Here is a 25,992-nt window from a genome sequence, read left to right as displayed (position 1 = left end):
CATGCAGAGGGGCCTGGTGGAAAAGCTGAAAATGGATAAAATGTATTTCAGCGCAGCTGAAGGAGCAGGCACACAAAGCACTGGTGCTGGGTAGGCGGTGCTCCAGTTTCTTCCTTGCCCCTCAGTCCCTGTGACCGAGCGCCAATTCGGCGGGTGCTGGATTTGGATCTTGGTGACCTGGGGAATGTTAACGCACCTTTTCCCTTTGGTTTTGTTGCTACTGTAGGCACAGAAATCCAAGCTGACGCATACCCCCCCATCTATCCACGCTTTCTCCAGGCCGAAGATGACAGGCCGGCTTTCGTGGAGTTTCAGTTAAAGCATGCTGGTGAAGGGGCTGCTTAGCTCCCATTAATGGAGGGTGAAGAATTCAGTACGAGAAATCGAGCTGGCCAACGTTATTTATAAAGTTCTCAGGGCACTGTTGCAAACTCTGAATAGCTGGAATGAGTGAAAGTCTGCGCTTTGACTGTGGGTCAGGTTAATCCAGATAAACACCTGCAAACAGTGTGACTGGTTAATTTGGTGAATGCAACTGCTACAGTAGAGTTTCTGCTGATTAGTGTATGTGGGAGAGGATATTTACCCCTTGTATGCCAATTGATGTTTCAGCTTGTTTTATTATTTATGCCGACTACACTGAATTGTGCAGGATATAAATCTTTTAAAATGAATAAACTAACCTGCATCTTCAGAGTTTCTATTGCATGCCACCCACCTCACCTCCCTGATCTGCCTTTAAATATCTCCCTCTTGGTCCCTAGGTGTGTCTTCGTCTACTAACGCAGGGGAAGGAGAAGAGAAGAAACTGGGGGAGACTCGGGGGTACCTGGCCATCTTCTGCCTGGGACACAGCTCAGTCCGAGACACTTTTTTTTTTTTTTTTTTTTTTTTTTTAGCTCTAAGGCCTCCTCCGCCAATAATTTGTAAAATTATCAAACAGAGAAGTTGCTGATATGTAAGTTTTCTAAAGACATGCGGTAGCCCAGCCACCAGGAAAGTACTGTAAAGTTTCGTGAATTGCTCATGATGTATAACGCAGGGAAAGAAATGTAGGCTATCAGGGTTGCAGCAAGGGTATTAGGCGCCCTAGGCGAACCTTCTGTCTGGTGCCCCCCCCCCCCCCACCCCCGGTTCTGGCCCTGACCTCATTCACTCAGACACACACACCTAGGTTCCTTGTCCCATTCACACACGCACCCTTAAACAGGCTCTTTCATACACACACAGTCCCTCTCACTCACACACACACACACACACACACACACACACACAAACAGAGACACTGCTCGCGGCCCGCCAAGTCTCTGCTTCTCTCGGCCATGAGTGGGATAGGTTCTGCTCACGGCCCCGCATGGATGCTTTTTGCCACCCCCTAATAGCTGGCACCCTAGGCGACCGCCTAGTTCGCCTATTGGGATGCACCAGCCCTGCTATCAGGCCGATACAGTACGGTCCGGTGGAGCGCACTGTTAACCGGCATTTGGACGTGCGTTTTCGATGCGGTAGCTTTACCCCTTATTCAGTAAGGGGTAATAGCGCGTCGAAAACGCACGTCCAACCTCCCCGAGACTAATAGCGCCTGCAACATGCAAATGCATGTTGATGGCCCTATTATTCCCGCGCAATACAGTAATACTTTAAGAAATTAGCGCCTACCCAAAGGTAGGCGTTAATTTCTGCCAGCGCCGGGGAAGTGCACAGAAAAGCAGTAAAAACTGCTTTTCTGTGCACCCTCTGACTTAATATCATGGCGATATTAAGTCAGAGGTCCCAAAAGTTAAAAAAAGTTAAAAATTAAAAAAAAAAATTAAAAATCAGCCCACGGCTCGCGGGTTGAAAACCGGACGCTCAATTTTGCCGGCGTCCGGTTTCCGAACCCGTGGCTGTCAGCGGGTTCGAGAACCGATGCCGGCAAAATTGAGCGTCGGCTGTCAAACCTGCTGACAGCCGCCGCTCCTGTCCAATAAAGAGGCGCTAGGGACGCGCTAGTGTCCCTAGCGCCTCTTTTTACCGCGGGCCCTAATTTAAATATTTTGTTTTACCTTATCGCACGCACGGGACACTGGCCTGTGCACGCGCCGTCCCCACTCTCCCGCGAACTTTACTGTATCGGCCTGAATGCATGCTCTGTTGATCCAGCAAACGTTGCTCTGTCTTTTAGAAGCAGTCCAACTGAACTTGAGGTCTAGACACGCTGCCGAGGTTGTCAGGACACTGTGCTCTCAACTCTTGAAAGCTGCAGCTGTCTTATATGCAGTCACCATGGGACCCAGCACCGAGAGCCTGGTAAAATCTTCTGTCTGCATGGCCTGCACTGCGCCTATTATATTTGTAGCTGAAATTTACTCCAATCACTATTCCAGACTTCACTGAATCTTTTTATCAAGGCATGATTACAATATTAAAGAGAGGACACAAAATGGAAAATGTGATCTTGATGTTGGGGAGGGGGTGGAAAGGGCAGTAATTGGAAAATGGAAGAATCTGAGAAAAAAAAAAAAGAGGGTGAGACTCTTATATTATATTCAACCTTACCTTGATGTTTAAAAGGTTTTTCAACTGCTCTGATTGTAATTACCAGGTATTGAATGTAACTTTTGCACTGTGCCCAGTTGGCCCTTAACTATGTAATCAATGCAGAATGCTTGAGCTGCTGTTTTTGTTGTATTACATCATCCGAATGCATTGCACTGTAAAAATGTATCATTTTTTATCAATAAAGTTTATTTTTGGTTGTATAAAAAAAAAATGCAGCCTCCTTTCTCTCTAGAGAAGGATAAAGTGCAGGACAGTTAGACTGCCCAGCAAATTGATGTGCCCATTTCTTGGCACTGTTGCTGCTTCTTTTGTTCTTATTCCTGGGTCTGCTTTCTTTTTGAAGTAATATGGGTTAATTCTTAAACCTTCTCATATATTTTATAATAAAATAGTGGCACTTTTTAGCGTAGCTATGCCCCTTGTCTTTAAAACCTACCTCCTCTGATTCCACTCTTTTGCATCGATTATGCTGTATTTAGTACTTCACGTGCACAAATGTAATGTTTGCATGGGTGTGTGGCGGGTGGGGGGTGGGGGGGGGGGTCAGTTTCTAATGACTAACAGCACAGCAGCATTTATGTTTTTTTGGTTTTGCTCTCCATCTTTCCAACTTGTGCACAAAATGGCTTGTACAAATGTGAAATAATACAATTAGACTGATAAAAACAGGAGTGGGTGGACAGAGAGAGTGCTGAAAAAAACCTTTTGACCATTAATATCTCCACAGAAATGAAATATAAATCTGAATAAGGATCTTAATGATTTTGCCGGTTTTAAATATCAGCATGTCTTTGTGCTAGCAGAACTGCCTGCTCGTGAATAGAATGAAACAGCAGCTGTTCCTGTGTTATAGGTTTTGCTTTTTTTTTTTTCCTAAGAAATGGAATGCTATCATCATTATACCCTGACTATGTATCCCTGCGCAGTCAGTCTGAGACGTGGTTTATGATCTCAGAATGTGGGGCAGGGTGGCTATTATCGTAGGCCAGACTGCGGTTTGCAAGCTTCATGAGTCATGCAAGGAGAATGCACTACACCTACAATCTGGATCCCGCTTCCCAGCAGGCTATCTGTAAAAAATATCAAGCCAAGTAGCTGAGAAAAAACTCAAGAGAGAGAGATCTTATTAGGCCAGATTCAGCCAGGATCAGCACTGCAGAAATACTTCACTCTTATTCAGCCTGTCCAAATGTCTTGAGTTTTTGTAAATGGTCAGATTATTCAGAGATGCCTGGCTTGCAGCATTTCTCCTCACACTGAAAAATAATACATATTTGAGCTATGCAAATATTTATTTGTGGGCACTATTTTCCCCACACCACCAAAGTCTGCACTGCAGCCCTGGGTGGCTCGATTTGCACAGTCTAGAGCTCATTTGGCAGCACAACTGGCATCCTAAGGGTCATTTGCTTTTGACTTTGCGGCAGGTGTGTCCACGCCAAAGATCGGCCGTTCGGAAGCCTCTACTCTTCCACACAGCACCCGCAGCAGAAGGGGACTTCATTAAAAGCATGGAATAAGCTTCTCTGGTGCGTTCCCTCCAGCACTGCTTTCTGTTTGAAATCCTGTGGTTACTGAGGGGAAAGGGCCGAGGTGGGCAGGGGGGGACTCTCTCTCACTCTTCTCTCTGTCAGGGAATTGTTTCGTCAGGAACGCTGGTATCTTGTGCACCAGGCGCGGGACGCATAATCCAAGCGCCAGGCCTCTCTAGGAGGTACGGAGGCAGGAGGGTAAAGGTGGACTTGGCAGGGGTAGAAGGCGAGGAGGGAGAGTGGCCTAAAGCTGTGGGCCTTACATTTATTAATTATTTGGACTTTTGGGTGGGAGGAGGAAAGAGGAAAAAGGTTTTTTTTGGACCCTAAAGCCCACAAAATTATTCAATTTGAGGGAGGCTCGGTGATCTTTCACTGGAGTGGATGGAGGGTGTTTGAGTCACGAGGCCAACGCGATAGTCTTTTTTTTGTTTTTGGTTGGTAAACACCGCTTAACTGACGATATGCTTTGATCTATGTAACCACAATGTTCCTTGTAAATACGATACGATGTGCAAACGGTTATCGGTATATAAAAACCATTAAATAAACAAAAAATATCACCAATTAAGTTGAAGTTTATTTGGGAACATGTTCCCAGATAACTTTTCACCTGCTTGGGCCCATGTTTTGACACAGACAAATAACTTATTTGGCTACCTCCAAATACTGCCCATGAGCGCCCCCAAAATGCCCCTACATTAATCGGCTAAGTTTTAGCCAGATAAGTGCCTGCTAAATGCCTTTGAGTATTGATCTCAGTGTGCAGAGTTTTTAGTTATTTTGCACTCAGTTCCCCCAGCAATCAACTATCTCTGATATTATTTAATGCCGCCAAGTTTCCAGTTCAAGAAGGGAGCTTTTCGGCCAGGCATGGCTTTTGAAGGTATATCTCAGTGCATTGAGGTGCTTGGCACCCCCCGTTTCTTTCATTTGCAAATCAGCGCTGTAGGTACTAGAATGCACCAGGCAGGGTGGTCAGGAATCTAAGACTGGCCTTAAATCTTTCCCTTCCCCAAGAACTGGGCCACTTGGCAACACTGAAAAAAATATCTGCAGGAAAGAAAGAAAACAAAAAGGTACAATTTACCAGTACTGAGTTTTTTAAATCTTTTTTTTTTAAAACATAGTTTAACAAAAGGGAGCATTATGTGCATACAGCAAAAAGGATAAATTTTGCCATGTCAATTGTTTATCTCAAAAATATTGACAACTTTGACTTTTTAACCACAGCGATGGATGAAGAAAAACAGCCAGTTTGGGTGAATTTTTTCTCCCCATGAGAAAAGTCGACTTCTCCCCATGTTCACTGTATTTTTATACATCTCTGCCAACAAAGTACTTAGCTCACCCAATATGAGATCACGTAGGAGTCCATAGCAAAAAGCTTTTCATAAAGCTGGCAAATAATAATAAAAAATTGCTATTCAAAGCTGGAGCAGAGGCTGCACTGGAGACCAAATAGTGGCCAATTGGGCAATAATGAGCATATTGAGATGCACAGGGGACCTGCCTGGCTCCAAACCATAAAATGCATTAATGAACTATGACCTTGATTATCTGTTTTCTAAGGTTAACAGATATTCCTGATTATCGGGGATGGTCCCTGAAGTTAAAAGCTTGTTCTCAACAGTTTCATGTTCCTGCATCAAAACTGTGCACCTGCGTGCCAGGCCTTCCCAACAATTATCGTTATCAAACCAACCGACAGCCTTACTAAGCACGAGTTCTGCCTTCCACACTGGAAATTTCTGCCGAAAGGCATAACTAAACATTGTGATGCCAGTTATGGTGTCAAACTAGGAAGAACACAAGAACTGCAGCCCAACCTCACCTCCAGCTCCTATTCCCAACCCAGCTGAAGATAGCTGACTCAGCCAATTTGAGGCTGGACGTGGACACATGCAATCCTACTACTATTTCTAAAGCTCTACTAGACATACTCATCGTTATACAGCCACACATAAGAGATATTCCCTACCCCATAGAGCTTACAACCTAGTCAAGTCAAACACACAAGACAAACAAGAGTCTGAGAGATGTGTACTTATCGATTATAATTAAATAACATAAAGCTAAAATTATGGGCATGACCACCCCCCTCAACCTGTCTTCTTGACCCCCCATCTCAGTGGTCTCATTTTCTCTCTATCTGTCTCTCTCCACTTCTGTGTTCAGCAAGAGCCCCAATTCTCACCTCCCTATCCCCAACTTTCAAAACATTGAGTAGCGGCAAGGCTTAAAACCTTATTTAAACTTTTCTAACTTTCATATGCTTTTACAAGTTTTAATATTCTCAAATTTGCATTACTGTAATTCTTTATTCTTAGGGTTACCAAAATATATTTTGTGATTCTTGCAGATGATTCAGAATTCTGCTGCAAGAATCTTAACAGGTACTTCAAAGTCTGAACACATTTCACCAGTTTTAAAATATTTGCATTGGTTACCGATTGAATGTAGGATTCAATACAAAATATTAATTTTAATACAAAATGCCATATGCTGTGACACACCAGTTTGTCTTCTAAAGATTCACTGTCCAGTTAGAAACTTGAGATTAGAGGGAAAGTGCCTATTGGATATTCTTAATCACAAAATTATTTGACTAGTAGACTCCCCAGACAAATTATTATCTGTTGCTGGAGCTGAGATATGGAACAAGCTACCTTTATCATTTCGTAAGCAGGCATGTCCTAAGTCTTTAAAAACAGCTTAAAACACATTTTTTTGAGTTGGCATTCTTTTAATAATTGATTGGCATGAATATTAATCAACTTTGTGAACAAACGTGGGCTATTTTTATTTTTTTATCTTTTTACATTTTTTGTATTTATGTACTTTTTTTGTTTCTGTTTTATGATGTAAAAATACATGTAAGTACTTGATTATGCTTGTTTTTATTGTAAGCCACTCAGAATCGTGTTGCCATAATGAAAAATGGCGCCGGCCATATGGCCATATTGCCGTATTTCAAAATGGCGCCGGCCATATGGCCGGCGCCATTTTTCATTATGGCAACACGATTCGAGTGCAGGAGGTCGTTCCCGGACCCCCGCTGGACTTTTGGCAAGTCTTGTGGGGGTCAGGAGGCCCCCTCAAGCTGGCCAAAAGTCCCTGTGGGTCCAACGGGGGTCCCGGAGCGACCTGCCGTCCGACACCAGGCCAGGACTCAAAATGGCACTGATAGCCTTTGCCCATACTATGTCACAGGGGCTACCGGTGCCATTGGTCAGCCCCTGTCACATGGTAGGAGCACAAGATGGTGCCGATGGCCATGTGACAGGGGCTGACCAATGGCACCGGTAGCCCCTGTGACAAAGGCTATCGGCGCCACGATGAAACTAGCACCGAGGGTGTGAGTGAGTTCCCGGACCCCACCGCTGGACCACCAGGGAGTTTTGGTAAGTCTTGGGGGGGTCAGGAGGGTGGGGGGTTGTAGTTAATTTAGTAGTAACGTATTTACAGATCGACAACTTATTGAATTCTCCATACTTCCGCATGAAACGGAATTGACCCCCCACGAATACGGATCGTGTACGCAACGAAAACTTTTTGCCTGCACACCTCTAACTCCAAGTAGCTTTCCTCAGGCCCGTCCAAGCAACCTTTTGAGTGTTTCCAAGTACACTGAATAATGGTTGAATGTGGCGTTTCACAACATTAGACATTCAGGAAATCGCATGTCAGGCTGCTTAGTCCCCCAAGTGGACGCCCTCGCCTCCGGGGGAGGGGAGTATGAATCCATCCCAAAGAATCCTGCAGTTTGCATTGACTGAGCGCTTCAAGTCCTGAATCATTACCGGCTGGCAGACATTCAAACCCCCTCGGCCAAAAAGCGTTTTAAAACTGTTTGCAGTTTATGCCCAACTCTATGGGGAAAAGAGCAAATCAACCCCAAGGTGCCTCACTTCCTTATGGAAGAAAGGATGCAGCATTCAGAAAGGAAAGAAAATGACTACATTATAGATATCTCAGATATTTTTACGCATGCCAAATGGATCGGTTTCAAAATACTTTAATGATGCTTTATGCGATATGCTTGAATACCACCATACACATACACACAAAATAAAATATTCTAATGCATGGACATTATGAAATGTATATATTATTCCTACCGTTTTGTAGCATGCGATGCACCAGGACAGGAGGACACTCACGTGGAACATGATTCTGCTCCGTGCCTAGGGGGGGGGGGGGGGGGGGAGGGAAAGACATTTACTTATCTAAAACATTTCTTATCTGCCTACAGCGGAACCACTGTGCTAAGCGGAGTACAACAATAAAATAATCCAGGTTAAAACATTAGTGTCATCATACATTAAAAATATAAAAACATTACACAAAGTTTAAATAGAATCTTGAAAAAGTAGAGCTTCCAAATGTTTTGGAAATATACAGTAATCCTCTCAGGCACATAATGATTCAGGCAGTTGGTTCCATAGAATCGGCCTTATTATTGAAAATGCTTGTAACCTAGTAATGTTTCAGCAGCCAGAATTAACAGGTGGAATGGATAAGAAGCCTTTCCCTGAGACCACAGTGGCCTGGGAGGAGCATAGATGCTCATTAAATTGGCCAAATAAAATGGGCCATCCATTTTCACTGATTTATAAACTAACGATAAAATCTTAAACTTGATTTGTTGTTTCAATGAGAGCCAATGTAACTGCTGTAAAAGGGGAGTGAGTGACATGCCCCTCATAATCAGCTATGCAGCAGAATTATCCATCTGCTAATTATGGTATTGTGTTCCTTTAACCTCTAAGGAGGGACCGGTGTTGATCTTACTCTCTGTTAACAAATGTTTAATAGTGATAGTAGAAATGTACTTGAGGACTTGATTTGGAAACAACTGTCTTAGACCATTCAGCTTAACACTGGTTAGATTACAGCAACCATATCATTTTAAAACTGAAACACATTGGTTAAAACTGAACCAAAATATTGTGAAAATAGAAACTAAGTCTTATAGGAGATTATACACAGCTGCAACTTCTAATTCTAGTCAGGCCTAGGCCTCTGCAATTGGTTGGTAGATATTGGATCTAGGCTATAAATAAAATAAAAATGATATGTGGGTACCTAAAATGGAATATCCATCCCTGAACCCTAAAATAGGGTAACACCACTAATGTTTTAAATAATTTGAAAGATGCTTAATGTTGCACGTTTTATTACACAACAGCAAAGAATAACAAAACTATTAAAAAAATAATTAAAAAATAAAATTAGCACAATAACACACACATATATTTATCAATTGCCCTAGTCAATCATTCCTCATTCATACCACTTCTAAACTCTCTGTAGTTTCATTTATAACATGTACAGATATCGACATAAAACATTGTCAAAATATACACAAAGTGCTTGTAATGAAACAATGACACGCTTAGAATAGAGCTGGACTTCAAGAAAGATACTTTGTGAATTGCAAATGAATCACATGGAAGATACCTTCATTAAAAAGGGAATAGTTTAATCTCAGTCCACAAGAAAGGATACTTTGTAATTGTTTCACAGGCATGTTATTCCAATGATGTTTCTGTAGTCTCTGTTCTACTTCTGCTATATCCTGTATTATCTCTGTCCCTACAAAGTCCTCTGTTTCGCTGTCCAGGTTTCCTCAGGGGAAAATATTGTTCATAACTATTCTTACATTGATACCATGGACTGTATTTAGTGAAGAAGACTCGATCTCTTATAGTTGAAAAGGGTTCTAACACGCTAAAAAGACATTGGAAATCCACAGAGGATTATGCTGCATTTAGCAAGCTGTTAATTAACAACAGTTGAAGTCTTAAGACACTGAATTGGCAAATCAACATATAAAATTGACATAAATAAAGTTAATTTGACATTCAGTGGTCTTAAGATTTCAACTGTTGTTAACAGCTTGCTGAATGCAGCATAATCCTCTTTGGATTTCCAATGTCTTCTTAGCGTGTTAGAAACCTTTTCAAGTCTCTTTGCTGAAACTGTTTCTGGAGCAGACTTCAATACCTCTTTGCAGTACAGACACTGTGATGAATAATAGATCGCGTCCTCTTCCCTAAATACAGTCCAAGGTATCAACGTAAGAATAGTTATGAATAATATTTTCCCCTGAGGAAGCCTGGACAGCGAAACAGAGGCCTTTGTAGGGTCAGAGAGTATACAGAATATAGCAGAAGTAGAACATAGACTACAGAAACATCACTGGAACAACAGTCCCGTGAAACAATTAAAAAGTATCCTTTCTTGTGGACTGTGATTCAACTGTATTCCAATTTTAATGAAGGTATCTTCCATGTGACTCATTTGCAATTCACAAAGTATCTTTCTTGAAGTCCAGCTCTATTGCAAGTGAGCTATTGTTTCATTACAAACACTTTGTATATATTTTGACAAGGTTTTATGTTGATATCTATACATGTTATAAATGCATAACTCTACAGAGAGTTTAGAAGTGGTGTAAATAAGGAATGACTGACTAGGATAATTGATAAATATATGTGTTTGTTATTTTTTGAATAGTTTTGATATTCTTTGCCATTGTGTAATAAAGCTTGCAACATTAAGCATCTTTCAAATCATTTAATACATTAGTGGTGTTACTTACCCTATTTCAGGTTTCTCTGATAGATATATAAAAACAACCCACCCAAAAAAATATTCCCCCTCCCTACTTAATATGCACTGTTCTCACCAATTTATTTTAATTACAAGCCATTTTTATTATTATATATCAATGAATATACATAAGAACACTATTTACCTCCTCAAAGTGTTAACTAATCTATATTCCTCAAAATATTTTATACAAAAACACACACTATCAATCCATACTCACTCACTCATCCATAGCACATTAAAATCTACTACCTATCCTATCCTATCCAAACCTACCTATCCTATCCAAACCTCAACCTCAACAAAAAAAATCATATGCAGCAGTTCCTAAAATACATACAGGATACAATCCCAGAATTAGCACCTTTCTAAACAAAAAAATAAATCATTTATATAACCATTTTCATAGATTCTTTTCCACTTAGCTGTATAGTTATATTTAAATAATTACTGTAAGACCAAGGATGAATAAATTATTCTTGTCATTAGACTTACAGATTTGCATACATTGGAGACCCAAGGTTTGCAATTCTATCTCATGCATATTCATTGTAGCAATCCTGAAAATCCGATTGGTTAGTGTGCCTCCAGAACAGGGTTAGGAATCACTGCTGAAAGAGAGTGTTGTGAGGGATAACCACTAGGAGGAGTTTCCTTGGGTCAATATAAGGCAGTGCTCAGAGGGGGAATGTATCTTTTGAATTGGGGCTAGAAGCTGAAGTGAAGCCAGGGCGAGTGATTCTCTTCTTTCTCCCTGCAGCCAACTGGCAAGGTCATGGCTTCAATATTAGACTGTTGGGCAGTGCCACCTAGAAGGAATAATGGGCTATAAATTGTCTTCCTTACTAGAGAAGAAGTTGTATTAGAAGTGTGAGTATGCTATCTCTTTGAAGAAGAGAATCTTTCGGTTGCTATGGTAGAGGAACAGAAGAGGAGAAAAAGGAACTCCTTAGAGGAAGAGTGTTTTGTTGTTGTTACTGTTGTATATCTCCTTTGAACCCTGATAAGTCAGTGGATTTTTGTTTTTTTTTTTAGAGATTTTCTTTGACTGCTGGAAACCGCAGAACCTGGGTTGCCAAACTGGCTGTAGATTTTGCTGACAGGCCTGTATTTTCCACTTTGCATGCAGGGACTTGTAGTTCTGATTTCCCTATTGAAATCCCTAAGAAAAGCCGGACCACATGTCCCTGCATGCAGTGGGGTCAACCCAGGACTTGATCAACCTTGTCAGGCAATCTGGAGTCAGTTGGCCACCCTACCCAGAACAGAAAATAAAAGTCTTCTTGTTTGGAGATACCCTGCAGTGAGAGCCTTTTTAATCTCATGAAGTGGATTCGTGAGGGTCATCTGCTAGTCCATGTAATAAGTTTGGGTGCACACAGAGAGGTCAGAGAGGGGAAAGGAATGTCTTACTGTTGATTTCCCTGTCCAGCATTAGAAATACAGCCCTCGTCTCTGGGCCACATCCATTACTCCAACTGCTCCACTATTTATTTTGTGTGAACCCACAGGGGCTACAGCTTAGCTTTGAAATAGGCAATTAGATACTCTATCATTTTATAAAGGGGTTACATACATATCATAAAAGGAAATCTAAAAAGGGAGCCTCGCCACACAGCGCAAAACTATAGTTACTGCATAATTACATAGCACATGCCTTGTTGCCCAAAGTTATGTGGTCTGAATACACAGATGGAAACTGATTAGCCACCTGCTTGCACTTTAGGACCATCCAAGCTGGATCAGACCTCAACAAAAAAAAGGACTCCAAACCAAACGAACTTTCAGGTTGGGTGGTCTATGGGATAAACAATGCGATACTGGGTCTGTCGTTTTGCCGCTATTTTGTTTCTGTTCGCTGTAACTGTGTCATATATTAAGAGTTTCCCATTCCTTTAGGTATGGCTTCCCAAACTTGTCCCTATTAACCTCACAGCTGGTCTGGTTTCCAGGACATGCATAACAAATACACATGAGATAAATGTGCATACATTAGAGACCCAGTATATGCATCTGACACCCAGCTAACCTCTCCTTCCCCAGTGAAACCGTTGCACATAAGCCCAGCACATTCAGCTTCCTTGGCAAAACAGCCACAGTAAATTAACTCAAGCTCCAAACTAAAAGTCCACGAGGATAGCCAGTGCATCGGGATGATAAACAGCTAGGACACACCGTCTGCAGGTTCCCACATGGGGGAGCAGAACCCAAACCTCGGTCCTTACATATGCAAAATATGCTGCAGTTTAACAGGTTGTTCCCCTTCTCCTGCTTTAATAGTTTCCTAATTTATGGGAAAGGAGTAAGGAAGTGATCCCATTTATGAGCCAGCCTCCACTGACTTGTCTATCCAACCTTTAAGCTTGTTTTTAGACTCTGTTAAGGCAATTTTTGGGCGTCCCCTGTGAGAGCCTTGGTACCTCTTCTCAGAGGATTGGGACGTCTGCTGTGTAAGGGAAGATTCAGGCAGTCTTTTGTCTCTCCTCCAGAGAGGAATTTTATTTTTGCATTAACATTTTGCACTATTTCCTCTGTTTGGGGGCAAGGAAGTTTTATTCCACCCTTCCTACTTTTTTTTTTACCCTTTTGGGTTCATCTAATATCTTTGCCCACTTGGAGCTGATAACCCATGGTACATGGGAATCGTTATCCCAAATCTTTGAAAGAGGGAAGTCTTTCATCCAGAAACATACCGAGATGTTACAAATTCCATATAAAGCAAGGGATCCCAGTAAAGTGCACTACCAGGAGAAACAAAGAAGATACAACATAAAGTAACCAGAACTTTGGTGCCTTTGAGGGAAGTCTTACATGAAGGGGTGAGAAGTGCCCACCAGGCGCTGCCTCAGGATTTAAAAGAATCAAGAAAGAGAGTGAAGTGCCCTTCTGGTGCTGTCTGAGGAGTTAAAGGATCTAAAGGATTTCTTGGAAGAGACTAAACCTGGGACTAAGCTCTGATTAAATATTGGGACTGTATACTTTCTAATCACTTTCATTGGCAAAATGCAAGAATTATATTGGACGGGAAACTACATAATCTGAGGAATTTGAGTGAGTGGGAGAAGAAGAAATTTCAGTGTAAATGAAATGCTTCCAAAGTGATTAAGAAGTTTATTCTATCTACTGTCTTGTGATTTATTGCTACTAATCAACTGAATATGAGAAATTGTAAATATTATTCAATCATTTGATCAAACTATCAGTAAAGAAGTTGGGAACCACCATTCTTCTCCTGTGTGTTTATTGGATGCAAAGACAGTTTAAAGTGGCAGTGCTGTGAAACAAAGGACAGAGACTGGGCTTGTTTGCAAGGAAGCAGGGTATAAGAACTATTGTTCGACCCCACAACTAGCAGCCTGGCCTCAAACTATCCGTGGAGCAGGGAAGAGGTACATACAATCTGTGGAGGTGTTTTAAGCAGAAGGGGTCCATCCTTTATTCTTTCTATGTGCCCCTGGGTGCCAAGTAAAGGAACTGTCCTGCCCAGGGATTACAGTCCTGCTAAAATGTAATATGGCCATCTTAGTGTGATTTTACCCCTGTGTATAGGATTTAGCATAAGGCACTATATTTAGTAGGGATACGCATTTGGTTGATCCAAATGTGAAATCTGATATCAATGAGTTGATTTTTAGTTTGGTTTGGGTTATCCAAACTAAATGGAGGCAGTCTCCTGAAAAATCTGAATCCTTTTCAGCTCCTCCCATTCAGTCTCATTAAAGTCTATGGGAGAAGCAAAAATAGGAAGAATGGAACTGGTTGGGAAAAGAAAGGAGCATGACTAATTACATTCCAATACTTTTTCAACCGTCCTATCCCAACAGGCATCTGCTTGGATGGACATCATCATTTTTTGCTAGGTGAAAGTGAATCTAAGAGCACTCTGGGCAGTTTTGGTGGTTTATATCCGTGTCTTATGTAACTTATGCAGCTATTTGCCAACTTTCCTCTGCAGGCCATTACAAAATTACCTCTGATGTGGGTTGTCACGTGAAGGGTATTTTGCACTAACTCATGATTCTCGTTGCTTACCAGGTTTCTGATACCAGCCAAATGGATATGCTTTTATTTTGGCAGCTGATAAGCCACAGTCCAAAACACGCCATGCAGTTTTCGTTTCCTCACTGCAGGTCTGAATCCCTAGGTTCTGAAGCAGCAAGCATTGCACCTCCACACCTGTTAAAGAAATTGCAAATATCAGCATTCAACTAAAACTGAGGAGGAAGCGGCTGCAAGAAAGGCTTAGGAGGAGCAGTTGATGGCAAACAAATCCCCTCAGAATTTTAGACAAAACAAAAATATGAGACATGAGAAGGCCAGGTACAGCGACCTCCTCTTCTAGAGAAGAGACAGTAGGTGGTGCCAGCCAAAAAATGTCCCATGCCACGCTAAGGCTGACCAGTCTCCCTAAGTGGCTGAGGATGATGCCTCTACTGATATCTCACCCAACATGCCCCAAGAATGGGACTGAAACATGCCAGCACTACTTCTGCAAGGTGCCACTGAGATCATTCCAAAGATGATTTTACGCATGTCATCCGTTTGCTCAGTACCTCATTTAACTATGTGGTATTGTAATAACCCTGTCCTAATTTTCTAGAGGCATAACAAACTCCAAGGAAAAATCCAGTGTATCCAGTTTAAAGCCTGGCCAAATGAACTGCAGGGTTAATTGGGTGGCGTGTTGTTGTTTTACAGCATACCAAATGTTCTTTCTCATCACTGTTAAAGCTCATGTACCCAAAGCAGTAATCCCAAAAGGCATCACTTTCTTGGGAGCTGAGGTTTGCATAGGGCACATCAAACAGCCAGAACATGAAGACAGATGCAACATAGTTACCCACAATGCTTCCAGTCAAAGGCCTGATGTTCAATGTGGCTCCCTCCACCCTCCATACATACAAAATGGCAAAACCTCTTTAGTTCATCTGGCCCTAAATGTTTTCTGCTATTATTATTTATAGACATGCCATTTGAAACAGAAAAAAATCATTCTGAAATGGAACATAAAATACACAAAGAGCAAACATACATATGTTATTTAATTCATAACCCCATACCATCACTGTTTAGGACTCCAGTAGAAGAGAAGAATTACAAGTAAGATTAGATATGAAGAAAACTGAATTTAAAAGAAAACAAAAAGGAATACCTACATAATTTACATGATAACCCCATATTAAAGCAAAGACTCTACCCATTCACAGAGCTAAACTCCAAGCCCAGTTGGGTGCGCCTTCAAAAAATGTTCCAGTTGATATGGCTCTAAAAAATAGAATACGCCTGGAATTTAAAATAGAAATCCCCACCTGTCAGAAAATCCAAGAAGGTTTGCCTCCCTTCTGGGTATCCTTAAAAAGATCAGAAAATCTGCAAATCCTTTCAGCACAGAATGCAATATCTTTAGATCGGAAGAATAATCTAAGTGTCCAAATTATCTGCGAATGCTAACGAGGCCACCAGAGTACATCTATTTGTTTTATCATTCTGAAAGGTTCAAATTAACAACAAGCCATGTGACTTTCTGGGGTGGCCCTATATTTTGAGTGTTACTCTATACATTTTGAACAAGGTGCATGTCAAGTTCAAGGCTGGTCATCTCTAAAGGTTAGGGCCAGCAGCCTGGTTCCACCCTGGTTAAGGTAAAGTCCATCTATTTGGAATAGGCTCCCCCTTCCTCAAATGTCACCCAATTCCTAACAAACCTATAACCCTCTTCCCTGCACCATCATCTCATCCACACATTGAGACTCTCGAGCTCTGCCTGCCTCTGGGGACCTGCGTGTGGAACAGGGAGCATTTCAGAGAATGCCACTCTGGAGAGTCTGGATTTAAGCTTTCTACTTAACGGGCCGATACAGTAAAGCACGGCCGCGGTTGCGTGGTTTTTAACCCGCTTTGGACCCACGTTTTGAGCGCGTAAGACAGACGCACGATTCAGTATCGGCTTTTACGCATCCTTAGCGCTTGCCAAAAAAGACGCGTATCCATTTCTGCCCACCGCATGTATATGATATGTTAATGATCGGATTAGCTATTCCCCCCGATACAGTAACGGGCGTCCAAATTATCGCATTTTTAACCAGCTTATTTACCGCGTCTTTAACCTCTATATTTACCACCTATCCTGACCCTGGCGTTAGTGTGCTGTTCAGTCAGCTTTGGACCGGACAGCGTCATGGACAACATGTATATATCGGCTCTGGCGATCTTTTTCATTCGGTTGAGAAGCAGAATAAGAAATGCTCGGCAAGCGAATTCTACAAGGCAGATTGGAGAGGCCAACAGGGGTACCCAGCAGCAATGAGAACCCAGCAGCAAGACCGGAGGAGGTATGTGTTCAACGGTACCATCCATCTCTGGGCATCTCTGAGGCTTCGGGGGTCTAGCGAAAACATGTATGCCTCTACGGACGCTGGAGAGATGGGAGCCACACCAGGCCTTCCAGCCATGGACGTTGGAAGGCAGCGGGGCCTCCCCTCCAATCATGGATGCCTGGAAAGAAGCGGGAATGTCCATGAACGGAAGCCAAGACCTTGGACATCCGGCCGGGCGCTCAAGGCAGTGGCCATGGACTTTTGGAAGGCAGCTGGGCCTCCGATCATGGGCATCCATGCTTGGAAGCCCTGACCATTACAGACACCCAGACGTCCTTGCACGTCCATGCTCGGAGGCCCCGACCTTGGACGTCCGGCCGGGCGCTCAAGGCAGCGGCCATGGACGTTGTAAAGCAGCATTTCCGTCTCTTTCCAGGCATCCATGCTCAGAGGCCCCGACCTTGGACGTCCGGCTGGGTGCTCAAGGCAGCGGCCATGGATGTTGGAAGGCAGCGGGGCCTCCCCTCCGATCATGGATGCCCGGAAAGAAGCGGGAATGTCCATGAACGGAAGCCACAACCTTGGACATCTGGCTGGGCGCTCAAGGCAGCGGCCATGGATGTTTGGAAGGCAGCCAGGCCTCCAATCATGGGCGTTCATGCTCGGAGGCCCCAACCTTCACAGATGCCTGGACGTCCTTGCACGTCCTTAAGGTTGGGGGTGGCCTCCAATCAAGGTCGTCTGGATGCTCAGGGCAGCGGCCCCGGTGTCCATGTGGGGTCTGTAGAAAAGAACCATCCACTTACCTGCTGGAATGACATTTGGAATGACAGGTATAGCGCCAGCGCACCCTGGATACTGTATAGGCGCTGTATACCGCTCTATACAGTAAAATGGATTGCAAACGCCTACCGCTTCATAGGCGCGTTTTTGATGCTCCTTTGCCGCTGCTTGGATTTGAGTCTAATTTGAATACTGAATCGAGTGGCTTGCGAACTAAAATGTGTGCGGGTCAAATGCACAGCGCCCGGCTCTGCCGCAACTTTTTTTATGCGTTGGTGCTGTATCGGCCTGTAAGAGCCTAAATTTGGCTTCCAGAACCTCCCTCCCACATTTTCCTATGTCGTTGGTGCCCACATGTACCATGACAGCCGGCTCCTTCAACTAGAAGACTTCCTGCTTTCCGTACCACTGAATATTGGCCTCTTCAGCTGTAAAGGGATATTAAGACTGAGAAGGCCCAGAAATAGAGGCTAGTTAATGAGGAATGGTTTCCACACTCCTTGGTCTCTCTAAAATGTATCTAGCATGTTTAAAAGTGGATTTTTCAGTTGGAAGTCAGAAGGAGGACTGTCTGTCAATAAGAAATTCTTCAGAGTTACTATCTGAAAGGGATTCAACAGCAGCGTATCTGCTTTTCTTTAGCAGAAGTCCTTTTGCATAAAAGAACTGATCTGCACAAAAATCTGCAAAACTCAGCAGCTCGCCTCATTACTGGCACAAATATGTGAGAACATATAGCTCCCACGTGGCGGGATTTAAATTGGCTGCCTGTTCAACAACAGGTGCTATTCAAAATTGCATTTATGGTACATAACCTTTTAAAGCTTGACTCTTTTCCTTGGGCAAATGTCCTTCTGAGGATTTACATCCAAACTCATACTCTCTGTTCTATGCCTAGGGGCCTTTTGGATGCTCCCTCCCACAAGATGGTGCGGTTAGATGAAACACACGAAAGAGCATTTTCAGTTGCTGCTCCAGAATCCTGGAATAGCTTAGCCACAGAATTAAAACTTTCAACATATCCAAAGCAGTTTAAGTCTCTACCGAAGGCCTATTTATTTAGACTGCCATATGGCTCGTCTTTTAGACTATTGAACTTTGACTTTTGTTCATGTGCTTTTAGACAATTCTTACAAACTTTTGATCTATGGCTGCTTTCCATATGTCTTGACAAATGACTTGTCCTTTTCTTGTATGTTTTTATATGATTTTGTTTTAATGTTTTATATTTTTGTATTTTATCTGGGTTTTATCTATTTATTATGAATGCTTTATTTAAATCGCCTAGGGCCTAGTACATTAGGTGATTTATAAATAGCGATAAAATAATTCAGGTACTAATAAGGGCAAAGCCCAGGAAGGTCTCTCTCCAACGTGTACCTTGGCCAGTGAGCAGCTGGTGAGGAAACCCCTAATGTGTGCAGATTTGCACTGACTGTCATTTTTGGAACGTGAATTACCCTTTTGATTTTCTGCATAGATCTTCTCAGTTACAGATGTGCCATGTGCCAAACAATTCATCATGAGACTGAATAAAGGATTTTTTTTTCTGGAACAACCCCAAACTAGTGTATTATGTGATTTATTTATGTTCTGGCGCTTGGCTATAAGATTCCATCAGCCTAAGGCCCTTGAAAGCATTTTCCTTTCCCCCTGTCCAGAAAGAACTCCGGGCACATAAGGTCACAACCTGGCCCTTGAATTCCCCCCTGTAAGCCCCTGAATTTGACCAGAGGGTGAAACAAGGATTACAAGAGTAGAGGGAAGAGTAGCACAAATGGAAAAGGATAGTATTAATGAGGCATATACTGTACCTATAGACTGAGAAAAATTTAAAAATCCAAAGCCTTGACAACAGGGGTCTGCATCGCAATGGCGTTCACACTCAAAAAATCTGGTAAGAAAAGCACAAAAAAAGCTACTTACACAACAGGAGTGCAATTTGTTATTATTAGTAGCAGTTAGGTACAAAGGTACCTAGGCTTAGCAACCAATTCAGAAATACAACATCCATGGCCGCAGAAAAATGGAAGAAGTGTTCGAGCTCTGTCTTTGGGTAAGCAAAGAAGAGAGTGACCCATGTCTCTTGAGCTAATGGCCCATTCTAGAAGCTTGATCTAGAAGTTCTGCTTTAGCTTGCCTCTAGAACAGGAGTTGGGCAATTTGGTCCTTGAGGGTCACCAACCAGTCAGGTTTTCAGGATATCCCCTTATGAATATGCATGAGAAAGATTTGCATGCACACTGCCTCAATTTTACGCAAATATGTATCATGCATTTTGATGAAGGATATCCTAAAGACCAGACTGGTTAGAGGCCCTCGCAGGCCAGATAGCCCGTCCCTGATCTTCAGTGCAGGAACACAGAGAACAAATGAACAAATAATGCAGGAACCACTGCAGCCTTGCATGAGGACACCAGAGTTCTCTTTCCATGTCTCATTGGGTAGATTTGACAAGTAAAGGATGAAGAAGAAAGAAAGTAAAGCTGATACTGAAGAATAACCTCACAGACCAGAGGAAGCCAACTCCATTCCTGGAGTGCCACAAAAAGGTTTGGTTTTCAGGATATCCACAATAAATATGCATGAGGTATATTTGCATGCACTGCCTCCACTGCATGCAAATATACCTCATGCATATTCATTGTGGATATTCTGAAAACCAGACCTCTTTCTGGCACCTGAGTTGCCTACCTCTGCCGTAGGCCAACCTGAAGGCATGGCCATTCTCTTGGCTGGGGGATGCAAATAAATCTACTGCCTTGAAACTCAGGAAACATGACAATTTGGGCTTTAAAAAAGGTTTGGACAAGTTTGTAGAGGACAGATCCATAAATAATTATTAGCGAGACAGACTTTGGTTTCCCTACCTGTTCATTCCTGCAGAGAGCAATATGAAACGCTTTCAAGCGCCCCAAACTGACCACTGCCAGAGACAGGATGCTGAGCTCAATGGACCATTGGTCTCACCCAATGAAGCATTTTTTATCTCCTTATGTTCTTAAAGGAGGTTTTTCCGGCACATTTTGTAGGGTCCTCTTTTCTTTCAAATGGACTTCCATAGAGGAAAATCACACTTTCTAAATAAAATGACATTAAAGGGCCAGCTGACCCAAGAACTTCACTCCATTCTTGCTCTTCAAGGTAAGATGCTTAGCACGTTAGGCTCCATGAGGTCGATATTCAAGATCATAAGAACGTAAGATATGCCATACTGGGTCAGACCAAGGGTCCATCAAGCCCAGCATCCTGTTTCCGACAGTGGCCCATCCAAGTCACAAGTACCTGGCAAGTACCCAAAACATTAGATAAATCACAAGCTACTATTGCTTATTAATTATTTTCATAGCAGTTTATGGATTTATCCAAACCTTTTTTAAACCCAGTAACACTAACTGCTGTAACCGTATCCTCTGGCAATCAATTCCAGAGCTAAGCCATTTAGTTGGATAACTGACAATTTGTCCATCTAAATGGAAAATTTGGCATATTCAGTCACTTATTTGGCTAAACGAATGCTAGATAAGTCATTATCCAGCACTAATTTAGCCATATAAAAAAATGAGGTGTTCTGGGGAGGGATTTAGTTATCTGGCTGACTTCGCCAAATATCAGATATAGCCGGCAAGGTTAGCCAGATAACATTCTATTTACCCGGGTATCTTTAAAAGATATCTGGGCAAGTAGCGCTGTAAAATAGAAAAAAAAGGCCTCTGTGGGCCAGTGGCCCAGTTGCAACCCCCCCCCCCCTCCAGAATAAATTCACATTGGCCCCGCTGGGTTGAGCTACTCCATCCCTCACCCCCAGCCCTCATGGACGACGATAATTTGATTTTGGTGGGGGATTGCAGATCATTCCCACCCTCTCCTTTCCTGTTTTGGCATCTAGTAAATAAAGCTTCCACCCTTCTCCCCACCCACCCTCACCATACTATGATACCCCACTCATCCTCCCGGGCCCCAAGAAACCTTGCATCATTGAGGTAACATCCTATTTGCTCCCGGCACTTCCAGCACTGATTGATAACCTTCCCACAGATCTACCTTGCACAATGGGTGAACTACTTGCAAAATACTAGAAAAAAAATCAAGCACCCTGAATCATATACTGTACATATGCTGTTTCCACTGGATTTTCATGGAAGATGGTGCCGCCTTATATTATTGTTATCTCTTAATATTGGGCTTCAGATGAGCATTATGGCACATTTGTGCATGTACAGAATTACGATGCTCACCAGGAGCTGGGGGACTGGCTGCAGGAGAAAGCGGAATCAGCACCTCGGTGGTGAGGCCGGGTGAGAAGAGGTGGGATAGGTGCCACAGTAACGGCTTGCCAGCAGTGAAAGCAAAAAGGCTGATGGGATTTTCTAGGCCACACTAGCAGAAGAAAAGATGTGGACGTGGCAGTAGAAAAGAGGGTGGGATTTCCCAGGTCCCACTAGTGGAAGGAAGCAGGTTGAGGTGGGAGGGGTGAGTAAAAAGAGTGAAAGGTGGAGGGAAGGAGAAAGGAGAAAAGAGAGCCGAGAGGGAGGGGCGAGTAAGAGGAGTGCAAAAGTGGAAGGGAAGGAAAGGGAGTGAGGGGAAAAGAGTGCCCCCACACATGTATATTCACACACTGATACTTACCACCCCCAGACACACCTCGCCTACACCACTACCACCCCACCCCCCCTCACCTATCCTGCCACATATGCACACCCAAGAGCTACAAGGAGCAGAGTGCAAAAGGAGATGGGAAGAAAGTGGAGGCCAGAGTGTATGCATACACACACATACATCTATATTTATTTATTTATTATTTATTTAACGTTTCTTTTATACCGATGACCGTTCGCACATCGCATCGGTTTACAGCGAACACAAACCATTGGGCAGAGCCCTTACATAAAACAGATAATATAGTGAACTAGGCAACGTATAAATAATGTTTGGGAGGAGCCCTTACATAAAACAAACATCCATGATTAGATGCCATGGGTATATGCTAAGTAATTGAACTATAACAATAACTATATACAAAATTAGTGCGCAGTACAAAATCGACAGGCAAAAGGCATTCATACCAGGATGTCAGCGTAACATTCGTAGAGTAACATTCGTAGAGTAACATTCCTAGGGGGGATTTATGCCAGCATATGCCATATATATATATATATATATATATATATATATATATATATATATATATATATATATATATATATATATATATATATATATATATATATATATATATATATATATATATATATGTATGTGTATATACATATATATATATATACACATCCTATTTACACAGGGGTGAAGAAAGGGGAGGAAGTAGAGCGTGTGAGGGGAGGAGAGTACCCCAGCCATATTCACTGCACTACTCATACCCACCTCCCCACACACTCACACACACACACACACACACACACACGCACCTACATCAGAAATCCAAAATATCTGTCATATGGCTCTGCTCAGGTCTCATCCTAACCATGAATCACATTCCCTCTGAGACAGACATTTTAATTTCCATCAGATTCATCTTCAAAGCGAGGGCAAAAGACGGACAAAGAGGCCAACAGAATCCCACAAACTGCTGTCTATGCGGTTTTGCAATCTTTTTTTTCTTACCCATCTGAAATGGATTTTCCAGTCATTGAAATTTTGTTGCTCACAGAAATTCCTGTCAGTTTTCGAAATGGAAGACGTGTGTAAAAGTTCTTCACCCTTTCTTCCAAAAACACTGCATAAATCAGGAGGGAAAAAATAAAAGTGGTTTTAGGTGGACCAAAAAGGCAGTTTTTTATACGAAGTTCAAAAAGTGACGGATTTCTGAAAATAATGTTAATGCAAGTTTGTTTTCTTTTTATTCTTTATCATAAATATTTAAACAATAATTACAAAGAATGTAGAAAATACAGAAAATATGGAAAAAAGGATAAGGTAAAGATTATATAAATACAAAGGAAATTTATACATTAATTAACGAAAGGAAATACAGTTGCGGGTTTGTGTATAGCTTGGATATGTAGCTCTTATCCAAGCTATACACAAAACTTTAGTATCTTTTGGAATAGAAAGAAAATAGCTTTGATGTTGTCTCCATTAGAGAAAACGTTTCTGTACCTGGGGACAAGCCAGGTAGGTGGGTTGGTGACTAGAACTCATGAATGGGATGCTATTTGGTTACATAAACCATTCTGACGAGCCTGCCATGGTGTGCATTTTTTTTTTTAACACATTTGTAACCTGCTGTTCAGGACTTCCTCTCCCCAGGATGGCCAAAGCTGAGGATGCTTCAGAGACGCCATTCACAACCTTTTATCAATGTGTGTGTAGTGGTGGGGGGGGGGGGGGGGGGCAGAGGGAATCAGTTATCAGGCAAAAGCGACACCTAGTGGAAAGGTTTACGACCATGATTGTGAGTTTCCTGAAGGAGTCTTGGTGCATAGCCCTGGAGCCAAGATTATTGCAGCAATGACTGAACTAAAATAAGTTGGAAGAGGACATAAAATAAAATCAAAATCTAGTCATGCCAGAAAACAGTCCTAAAATTAGCTGGATAAGTTTATTTGGCTAGCTAGGACTTCAACTGGTTGTATTCAGCAAAGTACCTAATTGGCAGCAATCTGCTGAATATCCATGACAATTTATTCAGCTAATAAGAACATAAGATATGCCATACTGGGTCGGATAAAGGGTCCATCAAGCCCAGCATCCTGTTTCCAACAGTGGCTAATCTAAGTCACAAGTACCTGGCAAGTACCCAAACATTAATTAGATGTCAAGCTACTACTGCTTATTAATTAATAGCCATTTATGGATTTTTCCTCTAGGAACTTATCCAAACTTTTTTTAAACCCAATTTACACTAACTGCCATAACCACATCCTCTGGCAATCAATTCCAGAGCTTAACTATGTGCTGATTGAAAATCAATTTTATTCGATTTGTTTTAAATGAGCTACTTGCTAACTTCATAGAGTGCCCCCTGGTCCTTCTAATATCTGAGAGAGTAAATAACCACTTTACATTAACCTGTTCCTGTCAAGATTTTGTAGACTTCTATCATATTCCCCCCTCAGTTGTCCCTTCTCCAAGCTCAGCCCTAACTTCTTTAGCCTTTCCTCATAGGGGAGCCGTTCCATGCCCCTTATTATTTTGGTTGCTCTTCTCTGCACTTTCTCTAGTGCAACTATATATTTTTGAGATGTGGCGACCAGAACTGTACACAGTATTCAAGGTGCACTTTCACCATGGAGCAATAAAGAAGCATTATGACTTCCATTGTTTTATTTGGCATTCCCTTCCTAATAATTTCTAACATTCTGTTTGCTTTTTTGACCAACACAGCTCACAGTGCCAACGGTTTCAATGTATTTTCCACTGTGATGCCTAGAGCTCTTTCCTGGGTGGAAACTCCTAAGATAGAACCTAACATTGTGTAATTATAGCATGGGTTATTTTTCACTATATGCATCACCTTGCACTTGACTACATTAAATGTCATCTGCCATTTGGAAGCCCAATCTTCCAGTATCACAAGGTCCTCCTTCAATTTATCACAATCCGCTTGAGATTTAACTACTCTGCATAATTTTGTGTCATCCGCAAATTTAATCACCTCACTTGTCATACCTTTTTCCAGATCATTTATAAATATATTAAGACTCATCGATCCAAGTACAGATCCCTGAGGCACTCCACTGTTTACCTTTTTTCACTGTGAAAACAGACCATTTAATCCTACTTTCTGCTTCCTGTCTTTTAACCAATTTGTAATCCACAAAAAGACATCTCCTCCTATCCCATGACTTTTTAGTTTTCTTAGAAGCCTCTCATGAGGGACTTTGTCAAACACCTTTTGAAAATCAAAATACACCACATCTACCGATTCACCTTTGTCCACATGTTTATTAACCACTTGAAAACATGTAAACATTTGTGAGGCAAGACTTCCCTTGGGTAAACCCACACTGGCTGTGTCCCATTAAACCATGTCTATCTAAATGTTTTGTGATTTTATTCTTTATAACAGTTTCCATGATTTTTCCTGGCATTGAAGTCAGGCTAACTGGTCTATAGTTTCTCGGATCATCCCGGGAGACCTTTTTAAATATTGGGGTTACATTGCCACCTTCTGGTCTTCAGGTACAATGGATGGATTTTAATGATAGATTACAGATTAATTGAAATAAGTTTGAAATTTC

General features: G+C 42.1%; 1 protein-coding gene across 1 annotated transcript in view; it reads right to left on the bottom strand.

Moving 5' to 3' along the window:
• The window catches only part of TG (thyroglobulin), a 422,996-nt gene that overhangs the window by 216,132 nt on the left and 180,872 nt on the right, over positions 1 to 25,992 (bottom strand). The window contains exons 33-36 of the mRNA XM_029587208.1: positions 23,414 to 23,525; positions 19,606 to 19,685; positions 14,724 to 14,867; positions 8,195 to 8,260 (exon numbers count right to left, since the gene is read on the bottom strand). Coding sequence (XP_029443068.1) covers positions 8,195 to 8,260; positions 14,724 to 14,867; positions 19,606 to 19,685; positions 23,414 to 23,525 — 402 coding nt within the window. The remainder of the gene's footprint in view (positions 1 to 8,194; positions 8,261 to 14,723; positions 14,868 to 19,605; positions 19,686 to 23,413; positions 23,526 to 25,992) is intronic.

The sequence above is a fragment of the Rhinatrema bivittatum genome, chromosome 2 (assembly GCF_901001135.1).
Source record: "Rhinatrema bivittatum chromosome 2, aRhiBiv1.1, whole genome shotgun sequence".
NCBI classification, from domain to species: Eukaryota; Metazoa; Chordata; class Amphibia; order Gymnophiona; family Rhinatrematidae; genus Rhinatrema; species Rhinatrema bivittatum.
This window is presented reverse-complemented; position numbering and strand designations above follow the sequence as displayed.